The 21,170-nt window shown below is 51.2% G+C and overlaps 1 protein-coding gene across 1 annotated transcript; it reads left to right on the plus strand.

The window, feature by feature from the left end:
• Nucleotides 1-8,143: 8,143 nt before the first annotated feature.
• On the plus strand, nucleotides 8,144-14,238 carry FOXF2 (forkhead box F2). Its single transcript, XM_066545520.1, is given in 3 exon segments — nucleotides 8,144-8,167; nucleotides 8,169-9,348; nucleotides 13,273-14,238. Coding segments are annotated over 3 exon segments (1,371 nt in total). The 3' UTR covers nucleotides 13,440-14,238.
• The last annotated feature ends 6,932 nt before the right edge of the window (nucleotides 14,239-21,170 follow it).

The following is a 21,170-nucleotide window of genomic DNA, read 5'->3' on the forward strand; positions in this document are numbered from 1 at the left end:
CTTTTCACTTCTTTTCTTTTCATGAAGAAGAATGAGGACAAGGGAAAGGAAATAAAGAAAGGCTAAAGAAAAAATGTCCCTCAAATCCATTTTATCCTATTTTTATTTGCCTTTTTGTTTTTCTGAAGACTGAAGACAAGGAAGAGAAGGGAATTTAACTATATCTAGTGCTGGAAGAGATCCATTGCTTTGCATGTCACATGCAGCTTTAAAGGCTGTCTGGGTTTGCAGAAGAAGAATAGTAAAATGCCTTCATGACTGCATCAACTTGGACATTTTTCTGCTTCTTCTCTGGTGCCATTCAAATGGTTTTTCACACCCAAGCGGCCACAAGTGTTTCTTCCTTCCAGCCAGAGTCAGTGCCAAGCTGCCCTTGAGAGACCTCTGGGAAGAAGCAGCTTGTGCCCGTGCACTGCCTGTGGTGCCTGGCACCCAGGTTCCCCCTTTGGCCACGGCAGAGGGAGCCCCGGGCTCCCTGCTCACCACCCACACCCAGAGCAAGAGGTTCATTTAGGTCCACATAACCAGCACCATCCCTCCCAACAAATCTCACCCTTCCTCTCTCTTCGGTCCAAACTATAAAAACTTCTCTCGAAGTTTTAATAAAGACGAGCATATAATGTATGTGTGATGTCAGCCTCGTGTTTAAAAGGCATAGCAGGTCTTTATAAGCAGAGGATATTGCTCTGCCCTGGGACAAATCCGAGGCGAGAGCTTTCGCTTCTGGAGTGATGAGGGATGTTTAAACGCAGCCTGGCTGCGAGGAGGAGCGAGACCCGCGTGGGGGCCGCCCCTCTCCGCCTGTCAGCTTGGGAATTTATTTTCGTGGCAAGAAGCAGGCATGGCTGGTGTTATCGGTAGGGATGACATGAGAGCCAAACAAGGGGCCCTTTGAAACCGGAGGGGTCCCCCCTCTTTCTCTCCACGCAGTGGTATAATTCATCTGAGTAGGAGGAGAAAAATATCGATATAGACGTATCTGTAAAACTGGGCGGTTCGGGAGCTGTTGTGGGGAGGCGCCCAGCGGGGGCGAGGCTGGCAGCCTTGGGCTGGGAGTGGCGGGGTCCCCGGGCTCGGGTCCCGGCAGGTGAGGGATGCCCGAGCCCCCATTCCCAGGATCCCAGCGCCACCCAGCGGAGCGGCCGGGCCGCCGCCGCGGAGCCGGGGGTCCCCTCCCGGGGCAGATCGGGCATCCCGGTGGTCCTCCGGTCCCTCCCTCCTCTCCCGAATACACCGCGGGGAGAAGATGGACAGCTTGCGAGGACATGGTTTTAAAACCTCATGTTGTATTTTCGTATTTTTGCTCCTCTGCTGCGGTGGAGGAGATGGATCTGCCAAGCTGCAAAGCCTTAATGAATTTGGGAAAGCAAGCAATAATGGTGTAAATGGTGTGGCAGTGAAAGTTTAAAAAAAATAAAATTAAAAAAAAAAAAAGGAAAAATAAATCATGAGGAGGGTTTTTTGGCCTGGACTCCATAATTCCGAAAGGTCAGTGGTATCATTTTGACGTTGATTATGTAGCTGTTCTGGTCTCAAGTCGGCTCCCTTCCCCTCCCAGCGTGGTGTGCGAGGATTGTATTTGAAAGGGAGGAAGCAGATACCGAAAGTGATGGCTGATGAATTGTCTAAACCCTTCAGGGACATTTCGTGCGGGGGCTCGAAGGCAGCTCATCAATAAAAGCCTCCCGGATGGAGGAGGCAAAGCGAGAAAGGGTGATGGAAGTGGGGGCGACACGGACCCCAGAGGCACAATTGCCCCCCCTTTCCCTTTGATCTGGTGGACGATCGTAACAGACATAGGGCTTTGGAGGTGTCGGTGTAAAAAGGTGTGTATCGAGGGAGATGCAGCCGGAAAACCCACAGCCCCCCGAAAAAGAAAAAAAAAAAAAAAAAAAGGCAACAACAACAAAAAAAACCCCAAAAAATTTAAAATCGGTTTTACGGCTTCCTGCTCCCGCACCTTGAACCGGCCCTACTGAGGGTCACCGAGGCGGGAGGTAGCGGGACCGCGGCCACAGCAGCCGTGCCCGGCCCTGGCAGGCTCGCTGCTGAGGTGCGATCTTGGATTATTACTTTTTTCCAAACTATGTTCGTAAATCATGTAATAATCCGGCACTCAGTAACTCTGCCCTACCTTTGAGTGGGTCGTTATGTTTTATGGGCTTTACTTAAAAATTAATGCAAACCTCTCACGAAAGGAGAGGGGGGCACGGAGGGGGAGGCGGCGAGGAGGGAAGGAGAGAGCGGGGAAAGCTGCTCCTGATTAGTGCCTTCCCCAGCTCGGGGCCGGGGCTGCGGGCACCGCCGCGATGCGGGTGAGGGGCGCACAGGGTCGCCCGGCGGTGGCTGCGCGCATCCCTCCGAGCCCTTCTTCCTCCCAAATTAAAACACCCTCACACACCCTGCGATGCTACCGACACGCCAGCCGGCCCCTGAGGGCTTCCCCCTCGCTGCCCACCCGACCAGCCCCGCTGCCTGGCGCCGGGGGCGTCCCGCGGAGATTTACACGCGGGTTTCTGCGGGAAGAGGATGCTGTCCCGCCGGGGGCGGCGGCGGCCGGAGGGCTCGGAGCGAGGGGGGAGTTCCTGGGGCGGGAGAAAAGCGCAGCCCTCCGCCAGGGCCGGGGGCACCGCTGGCTCTCTCTCACCCCACTGAAACTATTTGTCTGCTGCAAATGGTATGGAAAGTAATTAAGGTCGGCGCATGTATGAAAATTATTGACAATGTGTAAAGTTAGAAATCTCATTTGATCGGAATGCAAACTTGGGCGGGGGAGAAGCCAGTCAAAAAGGTGCCGTGTGTTCAGATCTCGGGCCAAAGCGTGTTTGCCCTTATTCGCGGCTGTCAACGGGGTATGCAGAGCAGGATCGGGAGACGGGGGGGCTCTTCCTACAGCCTTGCAGAGACACGATGAATCTCTACAAGAGCTGCCTCTAACATTTTCTGCGCTGGCGGGGCTGGCACTTGCGCGACCTTTACCACCGAGAAGCCTTTAGGATGTGAACGGGTGGAGGGCATCGGATCCCACCCGCGGGTCTTTTGCAGCCTTCCCTCGGAGGTCTGCCCGAGCCCTCATCCTGACTCCTTCCCGGGAGCGCGGTAGAGCCTCCACCTGCCCGGAGCTGCCTGCTCTGCTGCCGCCGCCCGGCTGCCCGCACAGTGCCGGCACCTCGCCTCTCCTGTGATCTCGAAACATCCCGCTTCTTATTTTACCCCGCGCCTGTCACGTTTTATTTACACCGACAGAGGATGCTCGGAGACAAAAGAGTATTTTTTTTTTCTACGTCAAAGATGTTTTATATTTTTGGAAGGGTTGTGTTTCCTTTTAGAGAGGTGACCTATATCCTGACCGCTGTAGGGGGCTTATTTTGATGCTCCGGGAAGTTCAGTTGGAGCTGTGCAGAGATGGGAGGGGATAAAATCTTTAACATTGTCATCTGGTATAGGAAACTCAAAGTCTACGCACAAAAACACCCGGTTGGAAGTACTCGGAGGCTGACACAAAACCAGCGCTGTTACTACACGAGGAGAGTGTCTCTGGGCAGGTTTATCGGCTGCGATGTCCGCGTAGCTCCGGCCGGTGGTTGAAACACCCGCGTTATTTGCAGGGCAGCCAGGTCCCCTCCATCTGTCTGAGCCCCTGCTCTACCCCGCATCTGGGGACCACCCTTTCTCCCGTGTCCCACCATCCCGGCACCGCGGGGAGAGCACAGAAGGGCGTGCGGTACAGGGTGCCCGTGGGGCCCGGCACTCCACCAGCGGGTCCCCTGGCACAGCCCCGCAGCTTGGTGGGATTCGGAGTGGCCGAACCCTGGGTTTCGGGAGCTCAGATGGAGCGCGGGTACCTCAGGCTCGCAGGGTGTCTGTGTGCCACGGCTCCCGGGCAGTGAGGAGGCTGGGGCGGGATGCAGGGGATGCGGGCAATCTTGGAGGGGGAGAGCTGGGGGGTTAACAATGCGACAAAATCTTAGGCATAGGTGTCTCCCGGAAAGTCTAAACGGTGAGAAACTCTTTTTCAGCCCGCTGAAGAGACCAAATGCCTGTGAAAGCAGGACCTGTCCGGAGGCGGAGGATGGGATGGGCGGCGGGGGGCGGATATTTCTCGCCCCTGGTTTCAATGCTCGTACTTCCCCTCCGCGGGGTCCTCCGGCCCTTGAGGCCCGCGGAGCCCCGGCTCCCAGCGGGACGCCCCCAGGAGCCGGGTCCTGCGGGTCCAGCGGGTCCAGCGTGGGAGAGTTGAGTAGAGTCTCTTCTCCCACCTGCTGAGGCCGATTTTCCCCTGGAACACACTTCCCTAAAGGCAACTAGATTCTGCCCTTCGGCTGGCTTCTCGCCCAAACTTTGTTTCCCGCCTGGTCTTTCTCTCCGTCCTCTGAGGACTGGGAGGCTGAACTAGGCTGCCCCGGCCCTGAGAGCTGTGTAGCAGGGAGGAAAGGGAAAGGTGCGGCCCTACGATTTTACGATCACCACATTCGTATAGGTGTCCTGTGCCAGGCTTAGCTTTCTGCCACATTCAGACACTGACAAAAAAATTCTTAAGGTATCTTCACGGAAAGCCAGCCCAACCCACGTGGCGATTCCCCAGGTGGATCCCCTGTAAAATGCTACTAGAGGTGCCCGCTCTCTGCAAGGAGAGTGTCTGGTGATGCTTTCGGAGTCAGGCTGGTTTTTTGGGGTTTTTCCCCAATACGGGAAAATGCAATGCATTTGCGCTGAATGTCCTTGTCTGCCCTTGAGATGCGAGACGTCTCAACCCCTCGGATTGCCGCGATCATCTCCCCTTTTCCTCTGCTTCGGGAAAGGAGGGAGAGACCGACTCTTCAACAGGAGCTGGGAAGAAAGGTCCTGATGGCAGCCTTCAGGGAGACTTCTATAAAAAGAGTCACGCCTGCTGCCCATTGCGTATGCAAAGAAGAAAAAAAGGAAGGGGGGGGGGCGTTAAAAAAAAAGCGGAAAAACCTCTCTAAACAAACATCGGGATCGCACGGCTACTGCCAGAGGTCCCGAGAAGTCAAGAGGTCCCGGGAGCAGCACAAAGGACGGGACAAGACCGCTGGGAGTCCCTTCCCATCCTGGCCTTTTTGCTCCCTCCGCCGCGGTGGGATTGCCCCCCTCCACACCCTCCAGGTGGTCGCCCCGGGCCGCCGGGGCCGGGAATTGGGCGCTCCACTGCGGCAGCAAGGCTCCTTCCAGCTCGTTAAAATGCCCGCATGCCCCTCATGCGGAAAGGGATCTCTGTCAGTCACTGTAGATCGAGATCTAAATCCAGGCACCCTGAAACTGACAGTTGGAGGAAAATCCTCCAGGGCTTAAGGAAACGCACTTTTACAATACTGGAGGGATTTGTTTAAGTTTCAGTCTCGGCTTTAATTGAAAAAACGCTTCTCATCTGCAGAACCTCAGAGGAGAGGAAAGAGCCTGAAGCACACAGTTAAAAAAGGGAGGAAAAGAACAGAAAAAGAACAAAAAGAGGCGGGGGGGGGGGGGGGGGAAGAACTCCAACATAACCGTAAACATTTATCTTTCATATTTGTCTTCCATTTTCTTAACTGGTTTAGTCTAACTTATTTCATTTAACTCACGAAGCAGAAGGGACTGTGTTATGAACGTGAAACTGAAACCGCAATAATGAAGAGATTTCCTAGAATAAAAACTATGATTATACAACAACATCTGAGTAACCAAATCTGCCAAAAAGTTTAATTTCCGTATACTTTGGTAAAACAAACCAGTTGTGCTCCGAAACTAGGATCAGCTCAGAAATGGATACACCAACCAAAATAAACATCTCCACAAAACAGCAAAAGCACTTCTGTTTAATCATAGGCAATTAAAATCATCTTTTAAAGTATCGGGATCATGTCTTGGAGGCTTTTTAATGCTGTGTTTCAAACAAGTATCTGCTGCGAAGAAGAGGACGCTGCTGACAGGTAGAAGATTGAATGTGTTAGCCCCAATTCCCGTGTCAGAGCTGTGTCAAGTCAGGACTGAAGCAGCATTCGGCTGTGCCACCGGGCTGCCTCTCCCGGCTTTGCTCCACTGCCTGTCCTGTCTCGCACCGCCGAGACACCAGTGACACCCCAATATATTGTGACACCTTCTGTTGGGAATAAAAGATTTTTCTCGCTCGACTAAAAGTAATGATCCAAACGAACAGACTGAATCGGGGGCAGGTTAGAGTGATTTACAGGCAATGATACTCCCCCTTTCCTTTAATTCCCTTGGTCTCCTGAAGATTGCAGAGATTAATTACTTCAACGCGTCATCCGAAGATGACATTTAGACAGACATCCCGCCGAGGAAGGTGAAAAAGCACCCTCGCTCGCCGATCTAGAGCAAGGAAAGATGTTTTTTATATAAAACCACGTATATTAAAAAAATAAGGGGAAAAAAAGGCAAATTAGGTCGTTACAACGAGATCAGGAATCTCACATTGGCCTCCCTGCCTTTTCAGGGAACAACAGAAAAAAAAAAAAGATAAGAAGACAGATGGGTTGATAGAATTTTTCTTTTTTTGTAATTATGGGAACAATTTAAATCGATGCCTTAGGAAAGGTAAACATGGGTCTATGGACCGACCTATTATTTTTTCTATTAAAATGTGTCATAAACATAGCAGGGCTTGGTAGTGTTTTTCTTAGCTTATCCTCAGATACAATCAAGCCATTTTCGGACACATTCCCATGTATGTAGCAGTGGTGATCTGGAGGAAGCTGTCGACGCCTGTTCAGTTAATTTAGGTTTTCTTTGTCTAATTACTGTGGAGCTTAGGGAAAAGGAGCTGGGCTCAGGGCAGTAAACTGACACTTGGGCTCTGTGTGTGGTATCCAGGCAGAGTTTGATGGAAAAAGCCTGCTTCCACTCAACTGCAGGTCACTGTCTGGGACCAGCCCCACCCCCTCCCTGCCCGTACCCACCAGCGAGCTCTCGGCACGGAGCTGCACTGGAGACAGACGGACACACAGACACACACTGAGAACTGCAGGCACGCCGCTGACACGGCGTCCCGCTCTGCCCGCGTCCTTCCCACCCCCGTTCCTTCGCTCCTGCATCACTGTCTGCTCTGCCTCTCACCCTGCCGCCGTCCTCCTTGCGTCTCCAGTTTGATTCTGGAGCCTCCTCCATCATTCGTGAGCAGGCCTGTGCCTCCGCCGGCCCCTCTCCTCCCTGCCCCCTCCGGCGCCCCGTTTCCTCCGTCAAACGGCGCTCACCAGCACGCGTGACCCCCCCTTTGCACGGGTGGAACATCCCCGGGGCGTGCAGGGAGGGCGCATCCCTGGTCCTCGGACTCTGCCCCTGCTGCTCTAGAAAATGAATGACATTTTAGAGGGCCATGGGAGGTGGCAAGGGGTAGGGAAAAGTCTTAAAAAGCAAATGTCTTGCAGGCTTGAGGAGTGGTAAACACTGCTGCTTCGGGCTCCGCAGGGTGGGCCATCCCCTCACACGCGTGTCCCGCACCAGAGCCCCTGTGTCACGGGGCGCACCCGCGGAATTCGGGGTGCTCGCCTCGCCCCGGGGCCGTGTCGGGAGCAGAGGGCAAAGGGGTGCCTGTGGGGCCCCTGAGGGAGCCCCGGGAAGGCGAAAAGCGGGACCGGGGCTAGTCCGGTAGCGGGAGTGAGCCGGGGATGGTGCCGCAGCAGCAGCGGCAGCAGCAGAAGCAGCAGCGCCTCTTGCCTAGATGACGGGTGGACAGAGGCCAGCTGGAAAAGGGGTGGTCTCTTTCTTCCCCCTCTCGCTCCCCCTCTCCCTCTATCTCTGCTGATTTCTCGGCCGGATTTAGGGGGGTCTGCGGGGAAAGGGAAAAAAAATAATAGCGAGATTGAAGGAACTGATAGGCGATCGCGCTGTGCCTTTGACGAAAAAAAAAGTATATATGAAAGAGTAACAGTGCGGAAGAGATTGCGGGGCGGGGGGCAGGCTTTTGCGCTTCCTCTCCTTGCCGGATCAGGCAGCGGGATGGTCCCCAGGTGGGGGGCAGAGGAGGAAGCGGAGCGGCGCTGAGCGGAGCCTCCGCGGGCTGCGCGGCGCAGGGAGGGAGGGGGCCGGACCAGGGCCGGGGCCGGGGCTGGGCCGGTCCATCCCGCCTAGTGCCTGGCTCCGGCGGAAAGCAGAGGAGCCATTGCGCAAGGGACCGCGGGGAGGGATGCGCAGGGTGCTGCCGCCGCCCCACCGCCGCCCGCCGCGCTGAGGAGGTGCCCGGAGGACAGCGGCTCCCACCGCCTCCCCCGCTCTCCCCCTTCAGGGCACCCCCCGCCCCGGTACCCACCCCGCCCGGCTCCCCCCCTTCCCTCCCAGCCTCACCCCACCCTGCCCCATTCCCCTCCCTCCGCCAGATGACCACCGAGAGCGGGCAGCAGCGGCTGGAGCCCCCCGTCCCTCTCCGCTCCTGCAGCCCGGCTCCCGGAGCTCTCCAGATGAGCCGGCCGCCCTCCTCCGCCCTGGAGACCTCCACCTCCTCTTCCTCCACCTCCACCTCCTCCTCCTCCTCCTCCTCGGCGGCGGCGGCGTCCTCCAAGAGCAAGAAGGCCAGCTCGGGGCTGCGGCGGCCCGAGAAGCCCCCCTACTCCTACATCGCCCTCATCGTCATGGCCATCCAGAGCTCGCCCTCCAAGCGCCTAACCCTCAGCGAGATCTACCAGTTCCTGCAGGCCCGCTTCCCCTTCTTTCGCGGCTCCTACCAGGGCTGGAAGAACTCCGTGCGCCACAACCTCTCTCTCAACGAGTGCTTCATCAAGCTGCCCAAGGGCCTGGGCCGCCCGGGCAAGGGCCACTACTGGACCATCGACCCGGCCAGCGAGTTCATGTTCGAGGAGGGCTCCTTCCGACGGCGGCCCCGCGGCTTCAGGAGGAAATGCCAGGCGCTGAAGCCCATGTACCGCATGATGAACGGGCTGGGCTTCGGCGCCTCCATCCTCCCGCAGGGCTTCGACTTCCAGGCGCCCCCCGCCTCCCTCGCCTGCCACTCCAACGGCTACAACCTGGACATGATGCCCAACGCCATGGCCAGCGGCTACGAGGGACTCAGCGGCGGCCACCACGTCCCGCACATGTCTCCCAACCCCGGCTCGACCTACATGGCCAGCTGCCCGGTGACTGCCAACGGGGACTACGGCCCCGACAGCAGCAGCAGCCCCGTGCCCTCCTCGCCGGCCATGGCGAGCGCCATCGAGTGCCACTCGCCTTACACGAGCCCTTCGGCTCACTGGACAGCCTCGGGGGCCTCGCCCTACATAAAGCAGCAGGGCCTCCCCGCCGCCAACGCCGCCTCCTCCGGCATCCACTCCAGCGTGCCCTCCTACTCCCTGGAGCAGGGATACCTGCACCAGAGCCCCCGCGACGACCTCTCAGGTAGGGGCGCGGAGGGGCGGCGGGGGCGGCGGGGAGCGCGGCGCCGGAGGGGCTTCTCGCCGGCGACAAAGGTTTCTCGCGGGGGAACCCCGAACCGCCACGGTGTCGGAAAAAAGAGGCGCATTGTCTGCGAGAGGGAAACAAATACGCGTGGGTTGGAGCTGTTCTGTTTCGGGACAGGGGGGCTGTTTGAGGGGGGCGGCCGTGGGCACGGCGGCGAGCATCCCTCCCGCTTGCCCGGTGCCAAGAAGGAGCGCTCCGAGGAAAGCCTGGCTTCGTCCCTGCTCCGTCCCGGTTGTCGCGACCCCCTCCCGGTGCCGGCGAGGTGACAGCGGGGCTGGTCCCTCCGCGCCGTGCTGCGGCTTCACTTGGAGGGGAACGCCGCCGGGCATCGCCGCCGCCTCGGTAAACCGCGCTCCGCGGAGACGCGCCGCGGGTGTAATCAAATAAAGGCGTCAAATATTATCCTCTAAACCCTACCGGGGGAAAAAAAAAAAAAAGAGAGAGAAAGAATTAAAAAGAAAATAAAAAGCCCTCTAACCTCTAACACCAAACCACCCGCTTATCTTTGCTAGAAAGATTAAAGCGGATCGAGTATAATTCTGCAACCGGAGGGAGTTTTCTGGTCGCTGTCTGCCACCCCCTCACCCCCTCACCGGCCGGTGATTACAGACAATGTCTGCTCAGAAAAATCCGAGCACAAAAATGGGTAAAAGATGTTGGGCTCTTACGGGGAATTTTTCCAAATAGCCCTTTTAAACGTGGGTCCCAGAGGTTAAGCAAACAAAGACAGTCTGGGCTGGACCACACCGAAGAGGATTTTAGCCTGACTTAACCCCTATGAGAGCGGGGTCTTGTTCAATTTTATGGGAATTTCAACAAGTAACAAATACAGGCGACCCTCAGCTCTGGGTCCCCTCCCGCCCCCTCCCTGGGCGCCTGTCAATCATTCTCCTGTCCTCCTGCGAGCGCCGCAGCCTGCCCTGGCCTCCCCACAGCCCGCTGTCGCCGCGGGGAGGGCAGCGCCATGCGAGTCCCCTTGCCGTCACCGCAGAAGGGACGTGGGCTGTCAGGGGACAGATAACAAGCGGTTGCAAACTTTCCTCCCTTAAAAACAAAAGAGGCGAACCCCTATAGAGCCCTGATGTGCCTTCTGGGGAGAGGCGGCTGCGGAGCGGGTCGCCGTCTCACCGGCTTTTCCGTGCAGGGGAGAGAGCCGACGGGATGCGTCCCCAGCTGGGCTCCTCTGTGCCCACAGGGCTCTTCTGCTGGGGTTTAAACCAACTTTTCGGAGCTATAGGGAATCCTTCCACGTGCTTTTTGAAGCCAGGGCGAGAGGCCGGCGGGTTCACAAGGGCATCCCCCGCCGAACTACGTACCTTCTCCGTTAGGAATTTCTGCCTTAGTTTGTTGTTTTTGCTTGGATTTTTGTTTTCTTTTCTTTTTCTTTCTTTGGATCTTTTCCCCCTCCGTTTGTTTTACTATTTGCGGCCGCACAGTTCGCCACGCAGGGCCCATGGGGCCACGCGTGGTGCAGGAGTGGGACTGGCCCGGGAAGCGGGGCTGGGAGGCAGCTGCCCCCTCCTCCTGCCAGACACCTGAGGTAAGAAAGCTGATTCCTGGAACAGAAATTTTCGTCCAGAAACAGCCCAAGAATACCTCTACAAAACAAAAAGCAGAGGGAGAGGGAGCAAGGGTTCTGGTCCTCCCGGAGTTCCACTGCGGTTTCCGAGGCCGAGCGGTTTAAATCCGAATTGTTTCTGTTCAAGGACGGATACAGACTCATACGAACTGCTGGACGCTGTCTTAATGTCAACCACCAGCGTCCGTTTCCAGCAGCTCAGATTTAATGCCATCACTTTGCAAAACGGTGTTTCTCTGCCTATTTTCTACAGCTTCAGTATCTGGGCCCCAGGCTTTAGTGCAAATCATACGCAGTCCTTGATTAGCTGAACAAAAAAATCAAAAAAATCAAACCAAATTCTCTATTTTATTTTTTAAATTTTTTAGTAGATTCAGTCCTCATTTATACATGATAAGTAAAATCTCTGTGGCACAAATATTTCAGAAGAGTGAAAGGAGATGGGGAAAAAGGATCCGAGTTCTTTTATTTGTACTTAAAATCAGCAATAATCTTTCTCCTGCTGTCCCCGCGAAACCAGTAGCAAGTGAAGTTTGCCTTTCCCTTTCTCTTAGTGAAATGCAAAGCAAATTCGGTGGCTAATCGCTGTTGGTCGGTCAATAATTCTCTACCCATGACAGCGTCAGGGAGGACTTAAAACCGTGAATTTATATCAGACTCAAGAATAAGAGAAGTAAAAATTGGAAACAGGAGGCTTGGTTCTGCTAAAAGGATTTTGAATCTGGGGGGCGGGGGGTGCCGGATTTTTTTCGCAGACTATTAAATCCTGCTAAATGATTGAATCAGGATTGTAATAAAGTGCCCCAGTTTATGGTGAGCATACCAGCAGGGTTATTAGAAAGCCGAGGAAATCCAGCGAAATAATCACTTTTATAAAGTGAGCTCTGCGGGGTGAAGGAGGGGACAGCGCCGGAGGAGAACGGGCTGTGCGCGCCGCCGGCCAACGCTGCCAAAGGGTTCGGCTCCGCCATCCTGAGGAAAACCGGGAACCTTTCCCTCCTGTTTCTTTTTCTTTCCTTTTTTCCCCCTACACACTCACTCTTCTGCTCTTTCTTTTGCTGTTTTTTTTTATCCTCGCCTTTTTTTTTTCTTTTTTTTTTTCCCTTGACCCTCGGTCATATTTGACAGGATTCCGCTAGCCGAGTTTGACATCCACACGCCAAACCAAAACCCTCTCTGGCTCTGCCCTGCGGGCCTTGCTCGGGCAGTGCTCCCGTCCCCGCCGGATCCAGTAGGAACCCTGCCAGACCGAGGATCCCAGCACCGTCCTACGGCTCGGTGTTGGGGGTGGGGTGTTGTCTCCCATGCGGCCCCCGAAAGGCTGCCTTGGGCTGTGGGAAATTACAATGGGAATTTGCGAGGTCATTTGCATGTCGGTGCCACGGATGTACTTGGCTTGTTGTTGTTGATGAACCGTAGGGTGTATCTTGTGTTTATGAAAGCGCACACGCGAAAAGGCGTGAACGCTCTTACACACACATACACATAAATAAATACATACTGTATCAACACACAAACGGATCCTGACTGGAATTCAACCTGCAGCCGCTCAAGTCAGAAGCATAATCCTCCCAGGAACGGGGTAGGGAGCGGGAAGAGCGAGGAAAGATGGGAATAGGGTTCAAATGGCTGTGGTGCACGCAGGAAAACACGCAAGTGGCATCGCCTCCTCTTTCCCTCTCACACGCACAAAACACCCACTCCCTGATGTACCCTCACGCGGAGGCTGCTCTACCCCTCTAGGCTGATAAGTACCGAGGCAGAGGGCAGACAGACAGCTGTCCGTGTGTGCCCCCGCAGGAGGGATGCCCAGAGATGCCCGCGAGGCCGGGATGCGGCCGGGCACGTGTCCGTGGGCATCCCCCTCCGCTTGCCTTCCTCCCCTCAGCCTGCGTGCCGCACGGCTGTGTGGTCTGGAACCTCCCCGCAGAGCGGGCTCGGGGCTCCTAGGAGCACCGCTGCAGCTCCGACCTGCAGGCGATGGGGGGCTCCGGGTAATCCCCTTCCCCTCCTCACTCGGGGCAGTGGAATCCCCGGGCTCTCTGCCCTGCAGCGGGTCAGGCGCTGCCCCTGGGGGAGCGTCCGAGTCCTCTGCCAGGAAAGCCAAAGATGAGTTACCAAACTTTGGTAACTCCTGGGGGAGCCGAGGCCGGGGGTGAGGGAGCAGTGTGCCAGCTCTGTGCAGGCAGCCTCTCCTCCCTGGGGTGAGGGAGGAAGGACTGCCCCACCCGGGCAAAGCTCTCCGACTTCTGAGCAGCTCTTGTTATTTGCTTCTCTTGCAGTGGGACTGCCTCGCTACCAGCATCATCCCTCCCCGGTTTGTGACAGGAAAGATTTCGTCCTCAATTTTAATGGCATTTCTTCGTTTCACCCGTCTGCTAGTGGATCTTACTACCACCATCACCACCACCAAAGCGTCTGTCAAGACATCAAGCCCTGCGTGATGTGAAGGCCGCGCCCCAACAGAGACAATCAGGTGTCACCAAACAGAGCCGAGGTGTAGACGGACCCACGCAGATTAAATATAATGTGCACTCTGATAGCATTGATAGTACACGAGTCACTTAGCAAATGTGCCTAAGGAAGCAGTGTTTTTGGTCCCACTCCACCCCACGAAGGACACGTACAGCCGGTATAGTGCTCCAAAGGTCTTACTAAAAGAAAAATGCCTTGCGTGATGTTTTGGCTTAGGGGGGACCTAAGTGTCCTTATGCCAAGTCTGACCACCTTAATCACAAATCGCCTTTCTGCCATCTCCCAAAGAACCGAGCTTTGGGAAAGGGAAAAAATCGACATATTTTTACACGAGAAAGTGTCTTTGCATAAGAAAAGTAAATGTCTCCGCACCTGCGAGGACTCCCCCTTCTGTTACTGCGTTAGCGGGAAATGTACTTTTTTATTGTGTTCTCTCCCCGAGCCCCACCAAGGACACTTTGTATGGACTTTAGCACCGACCAATTGATATTATTAAAACAGTATTGTTTAGCCCTTTCGTGTATAGACTGTAAGAAAAGTTCAATTTTTTCCAGTATTGCAGCAATACAACGTTTGTTTGTTTTTTTTTTTATTTTTACAAAAGTTGTTTTCTACCACAATATTTTTTAAAGAATTATTTTAAATAAATCTCGTGTATACTCACACACTATTGCTTTAAAAGGAGAATATATTTGCACTTATGTATACTTTTTACAGTTTGCCAAAATATTTTGATGTAAAAATTTTTTTTCCAATAAAATGTATATAACGACTATCACTAGACAGGCGTTTCTTTTCCCTTGGTTCCTTCTGAGAAAACTCTTCCACCCCGGCATCCGAGCGAGTTGAGGACGCAACCCCAAATCCTCCAGTCACTGCAGGAGGAGGAGGGGAGCAAGAGGTTGACCTGAGCGGACCAGTGCCATGATCTCTGGGCTGCACCTCCCGGCGTCACCCACTTCCCATCCTGCTTTCCACCGCTGCTGGATAGACTTTGGAATAACCGAGGCAGAGGACACAAAAGCAGGCGGGTCAGGACTGCATGATCCTCTTTTGGAGGGCGCCTCCAGGTCTGAAACGTCCTCCCCGCTCTTTGGGGATGCATCTGAGTGTCCCCGTGTCCCCTTTTCCCATAGCGCCCTCGAAGTCCCTTTGTGTCCGAGGGGATTTTGCCAGGCATGGGGGCAGGAGCCCCTGTGCGATGCGGGCTTGGACCCGAGAGGGCAGGTCACGGGGGGCGGCGATAAAACCGTGGCTGGATAAGGTCTGGGGCAAGCACCGACCAAGGTCAGGGCAGAGAACCGGGCCGGAGGAGAGAAAAATAGAATAAAAAAAGTACAAAAGAAAACAAAAAGGGGCCCCTGAAGCACCCCAAGCGAGGCTATCCCTGTCCCCACGGTGCCCTGCGGGTGGCGAGCGGCCAAGAGTCGGAGCCGGGCGCCAGGAGCTGCTCGTCTGGGCATCCTGCAGAGCCCGGGGCCGCGCCAGCCCCACGGCCGGGGGATGCGCTCCGAACCCACCCCGAGCCTACCGCAGGGACCGGTCCGGGGGCAACTCGGCACGGCCACCACCCCCCGTCGGACGGGGACACAGAATGGTCCCCGTACCGCAACCCGCACCGACGCCCGACTCTGCCCAGCCCCGCGCCCGAGCGCTGAAAAAGGGGAGAGAGTTTCAGCAAAATGCTCTGTGCATGTGTGCACACATATAAGTGTAGATATATATATTTACACACACACACACAAACACACACACACACACACACACACACACACACATATGCGTGCACGCACACCCCCCCAGCCATATATATATATATATATATATATATATTATATCTATGTAATTATACATAGACATAAAACTCTTCATCTTTAAAATACATATTTATGCTCAGACATGCCCTTTTCTTTCCTGAGCTTCTCAGGGCCTGTGATAAATTATAAAGTCAGTTTCAGCGTTTGCTCCGACCACAGTGCTGTGTTTACATTCTTTCCGAGGCAAGCCTGCATGGTCGTAATTTATATCCTAAACACTTGAACGTAACTTGTTTACACAGGAATGACAGGACCTCAAAGAGAAAAAAACTGCCTTTCCCTGCCGGCGGCCGGGCGCAGGGCGCCAGTGCCCTCCAGCGGCCCCGGCCCGCACCGCGCCGGGCTCCGGCAGCCCCGCAGCTCCGCAGCTTCGCACAATGCTGCCACAGCGAATGTTTTTTTAATTATTATTATTTTTTCCCCCACCTTCTGAGTGCTTTTATATAGCAGTAGATGTGAGTAACGCTCCCAGCGGCTGGTCTCCTAAGAGAGGGGAAGGATTTACTAGGGCATCTTTCGGTTTTGGACTTCTGTGTTCTCCCTTGGTAGTTTAAAACTATTAAGGCTCCCTTTTCCCCGTTCAAGCCTCTCAAACAAAGGACGTTTCAGAAGCTGTACTCTTTAGACATCAGTTTCTGGGTGCTGCCAGTAAAACGAGCTCAAACTCCTTCTGAATTTAAGGGTGACTTAAATGACAGGGAGGAAAAAAGTGGACAGATTTTTGAGTTAATTTGGTCTGATTTTGTTTTGATATTTGATTTTATTGCAGTACCTTCTACCCTAGGAATTCAAGCCTTGTTTAGTCTAAAGAACTCCAGTGGCTGCAAAGCCAGTGAGAGTCATGACCAAGAGCTATGCCCCTGTGAGGACAAGGTACTTACATTTTAGCCATACAGTTAAAAATTCCCTGCATCTTTTAACATTTGTTAACAGCCATTGAACATACCCAAATACTTCACATTTCAGAAAGAGAAATTCTGTTAGATATCCAGCACACTGAGACTTCTAATCACAGCAGCAGTGACGCAGTACTCATCTCCGAGACTTGTGGGGAATTAACGGTGTCAGAGAAAGTGCCAGAGAAAGCTGAAATTTCTAGCATTAGAAAAACCCCCGAAATCTAGATGTATACATTTTGTCTCAGCATTGTGAAAGAGTGCAGGAAGGCTGACCCAAAACTCAGCATGCATTTGCTGGTCTGTAGGGAGACCTGTGGCTGCTATGCTAAAGTGAGAACCAGTGGGTATAAAACATGGGACGGTCTGTGTCTCTGCAGCTCTTCCTTACTGCTCTTTTCTTTGACAATAGTCTATTCTCTTCCTCTTATTCTCTTGATTCCTTGACTGCTAACATGTCCCTGACTGCTTTTTTTCCTATGTTTTGATTGTAAGGAGTTACAAGATACTTTTTCCCCCTTTAGCAGTGTTATAACCCAAATAGTACCCAACAACAGTCTCACACCTCTGCTATGTCTGGAAAAAAAGTCACTGCCTGTTTTCAGCCTAGGACTGCAGCCCTCACAGTGACTTTGTCCTTTCAGTTAGGCTCAAAAGAGGATTTGAGCAGAGAATTTCTAGGTACACTTCTGGTCTATCCTAGTGAACAGCTTGTGCATCCAGAAAGCTGCATGAGCTTTTCCAACCAGATCAGTCAGTCTAATGCGCTAGTAATGCAAACTGTGCCTCCCTAATGACCCCGGACCGCCACAGCTACAAGAAAGCTACAACTAAATTACAAATAGTTAGTCATGTAGACTGATGGCATAGCTCACATTTGGTGAGGTGCTGAGGTAAATGGATTGAACATAGACTAATCCAAACATTTCCATTATTAGAACACGCTAGGCAGAGTCTCCGTGGGATGGGAATGAAATCACGCTGGAGTGCCTCAAACAGTTTGCGTGTGATCCGCTATAATCTTACATATATATTTTCTCCATTCTCTGGTTTCATCACAGTCTTACTGCCTCAGTGGAGGGATTTTGCTTGTGAGGGTGTTTATATTACACAGAAAAAAACCCCACTCAACCACTTGAAAACTGGGATCATTTGAGTAATCATTTTAACTTTGGCAAAATTAGCCAAATGTTGAGATATCTTATGTGGGATGTTGAATTTCTAGCTGGTAGTGGACCAAAGCATTCTATAAAACAATGAGTTTATCAATCCCATTAAATCTCCTTGCCCATTATTCTATTAAGACCAACAGCAGATTAACATCTTGCTGTGTTTTGGCTCAGCTGGCAAAATACCTTTAGCCAACACAATATTTTCAGTTTAGTGTGAGAGTTTTAGCCTGCTTTGGAGGCAAAGGAAAGTAAAGATTCTTTTTAACTCAATAACAATAAGCCTGATTTTATTGAACTAGAAAGATTTGCTCATAACATGTACATGAGGTAATATTTAAATAAGACTGTTCAATAAAATGCTAGGTATGTCACTTAGAGAAAGCAAAGTGCTGTTTTCAATTATAATTTTAATATACCTGAGCACGTGAGTACTCCCATTAAAGTCAATGGGATTATGCAGACGCTTAGAGTTAAAAGTGCTTTGCTGAAGAAGGATGATGGGACTAGAATTAAATACTACAGGTTCCTCCTATGTGCTGCAGCTGAGGTCTGTATAAGAAAAGGAGTAGAATATACCTGATTCATATACAGGATGAAAATTAATTCAAAACATACTCCAGCTTTGAATAGAGATGTATTCTACAAAACCTGCTGGCATTAATCTGCATGAAATACTGCCTTAGCTAATAAGAACACCCGGGCTTTATTTATATATTGAGCCATTTGATAGATATAAATGAAGAAAGAGGTAAATAGAAGCCAACATATTTTTGAATAAAAGCCCAGAGGTTCTTTCAGAGTTCAATGATCTTTGTGTCTAGATTATAAAGAATTCAGAGCAGCTTCATGTGACTTGCCAACTACTGAATAGAGCTCCAAAACATCTGTAATATTAAACAACTTCAAGCCTCCTTTTTATGCTTGTTTTCATCCAGCAGTGATTTATAGAAATCTATTGGCTTCTCCACTGGTCTTTTCTAAAAAGAAATATGCAGGGAGGAGGAGGAGGTTTTAAAATATATTGGGACACTGCTACCAAACTGCAGCTGGAAATTAGAGATATTTTAACAGTGGATTTAGATTTATTTAGGAGATTATGGAGAAATGCTAACTGCATTACATCAATTATTTTAAGCATTGCAAAATGAATTTGTGGTGGTGTGCAAAGTACAACTGAGTTCACAGGTAATTTGATGTTTTTAGGGTGATTCAAAGAGACTGTGCTGCTTTTGAGGAACAGGATTTCTTGGACTGGATCCCCACTGGTAACATTTTCCTTGCAGTAGAGTTGCAGCCCATTAATTCTTACTGTCCAAATATAGGTAGCATTAGTTTAAATTAGGAGTTTTATAACTGATTTAGTTGAGCTACTGAAATCCCTTATGTACACAATCTTATCTCATTTTCAGAGATCCTCTTTGGATTGGTTTATACCTGTCCCGATTAATGTACACCAAACACATTTTACTTGATGAAAAATCTCTCTAACTATTCTAAAATTATTCTTTGAGACGGTGTCTCATGCACCACAATTTTCTGATGTGATGAAAAGTGTGATTTAGTTCAAACTGCATAACTGATGTTTATGGACACTCCATTACTGTAATCCCTCTTTTAGACATGTATAGCTGCAAGCTGCACCAATACGACCAACTTTAAAGTGGTATCAGCTGCCCAAAGATGATTGAAACTAAACAAGGCAGTGTCTGTGACTAGGTGTCCTTGTGTTAAAGGGCTGCAGCTTTTCCCTTTGAAATAGCTGAATGTTAGAAACTGGATCTAAAGCATGATCAATACTATAACTTTCTGGACAATCTTACTTATGGAATCAAGACCTTAAAATCAGACCTTGGGCCTTCTTGAATTCATGTTTTTTTGGTTGTTTTGTTTGGTTTTTTTTCTGGGGGGGTGTTATTTTTTTAATCTGGATGTTTCCTTGACAGAGATTTGTTGACCATTGGTGGCTTGCAGAGCACTTTCTGGTGGCTTAGAGAAAGCTATTTGGCTACAGGATGGTGCTTCTCATCCTTTGTGCTGGAGACAATATGAACAATTGGGAGGGGGAAGATGTAGTGAAGATTAGAGTCAGCTACAGGATTCACTCTTCTTTAAAAAAGGAATAAAGAGCCTTCAATAGGCTCAAATTAAATATAAATTAAAATTGCAGAACACAGAAATATTTCCGTGTTCTTCCACTTGCTTTCAACACATGGTGTCTTAATGTCAGATGGTCTCTTTGCCATTAATGAAGGGAAAGCAGAGCTGTTCATCGCAGAGGAAAAAAGGGCATCAAAAAAACACTGAAGGAGTGTACTTTGATTCCAGGTGACTTAACAGGCAGGGCCATAATAAAGAGGGTGAAGATTCCAGGGAGCGATGTGAATGTTATCAAGTTGGGGAAATCATCGATAAAAAAGGTTCAAGAATAGGAGTAACATCTGCAGCGAGGATAGGAAAATCCACTATGTCATAATGAAAGCCAGAATTATTAGGTCCCTTAAAAACAGGTATCAAGTTCTACTCCTCATATCAAGTGCTAAATCCTGCTTTGATTGCAATGTACCCCCTTTTCCTTTCTGAAGCAGAAATAAAGCTGCCCTGGGAAGCGGGAACACTCCACACATCAGTGTATTGGTTTTGCTTAGTGTGAGGCAGCAAGGATGAGTGGACAGGAAAAAAGCAATAACTCAAGATAAGTGACCTCCAGTAAACAAACATAAGCTTGTTCCAGGGCAGCAGAGGAGCAGGGGGTAGGAGAATTCTGGCTTGACTACTCATTGAAGGTGTCCAATGTAGTCTGAACAAGCACAACCAGAGTGCAGGACTCAGCCAAGTTGCTCAGCAGGCTCAGAGGCTTTGTCAATAAAGTAGTAGAAACTGTTTGGTGAAGCCTATCTTAGACACAGGCACATGTAAAGCAGTCCAGCCCTGCTCAAGCTTCCAGCAGTAGGCAGTATGGAGAGACATGCAGAGATGGTAGCTCTTCAAATTCCTCTTTTAAAAGCATTATTTCTTCTGTGGGAATCAACCAATACTCTGAATTTCAGAAGACTACTTTATCCCTGGATATGTGCCATTTCAGGCTTTCTCAAAGATGGCAAATGCTCAGCCCTGCCAACATCCTGGGAAGTGAAACTGGCACATTGCAGCCCACTGCAGCCTCCAGACAGTGAAGCCTGATCTAGCTCCCAAGAGAGGAAAGAACCACAGCTCTGTCCTTGCCTTCAGCAAGACTATAATGAGGACAAGGATGGAGCCCTTTATGCCTGATGTCAGTGTGTTTATGGTGGTAAAAGAGGTGAATATTCAGGAAGGTGGCGACAGCAGCAAGAGTCTAATCTTTTGCTGTCCCCTTTCACCTTTCCATGCCTGTTGATTACCCAGATTTCTATGTCGGCCAAATTGAGCTTTATTTCAATCCTGGGACACAAGCCTTGCTCCCATACTACTTCAGACAATGTCCTTTGTTGCCAAAACTATGGGGGCAAGGAATGACTGTGAGTGATTCATACACTACTGTTTCTGTTCTAATATTGTATCAGCAGATATGCAGACCTCTGCAAGCCCTTGACATTTCCTCTGCTTTTTCCACTGATTTCCTCCTTATTGTTACTGATTAATTGCTTGCACTGCAGTCCTACTACAGGATCAGGGTTTAATGATACCCCTTGGAAAAAGAAAAGACATCCACAGGTACTTGTTTCCCACATCTGAAGGAAGAACCAGGATTCCCAAAATTATTATTTTTTTTTTTACTGTAGTCTGCTGATTCTGAATTCTGAGTCTCTAAGTTCCCACCTGTGGAAGGAAATTTCCTCTA

This window comes from Molothrus aeneus, chromosome 1 (genome assembly GCF_037042795.1).
Source record: "Molothrus aeneus isolate 106 chromosome 1, BPBGC_Maene_1.0, whole genome shotgun sequence".
In the NCBI taxonomy this organism is placed as follows: Eukaryota; Metazoa; Chordata; class Aves; order Passeriformes; family Icteridae; genus Molothrus; species Molothrus aeneus.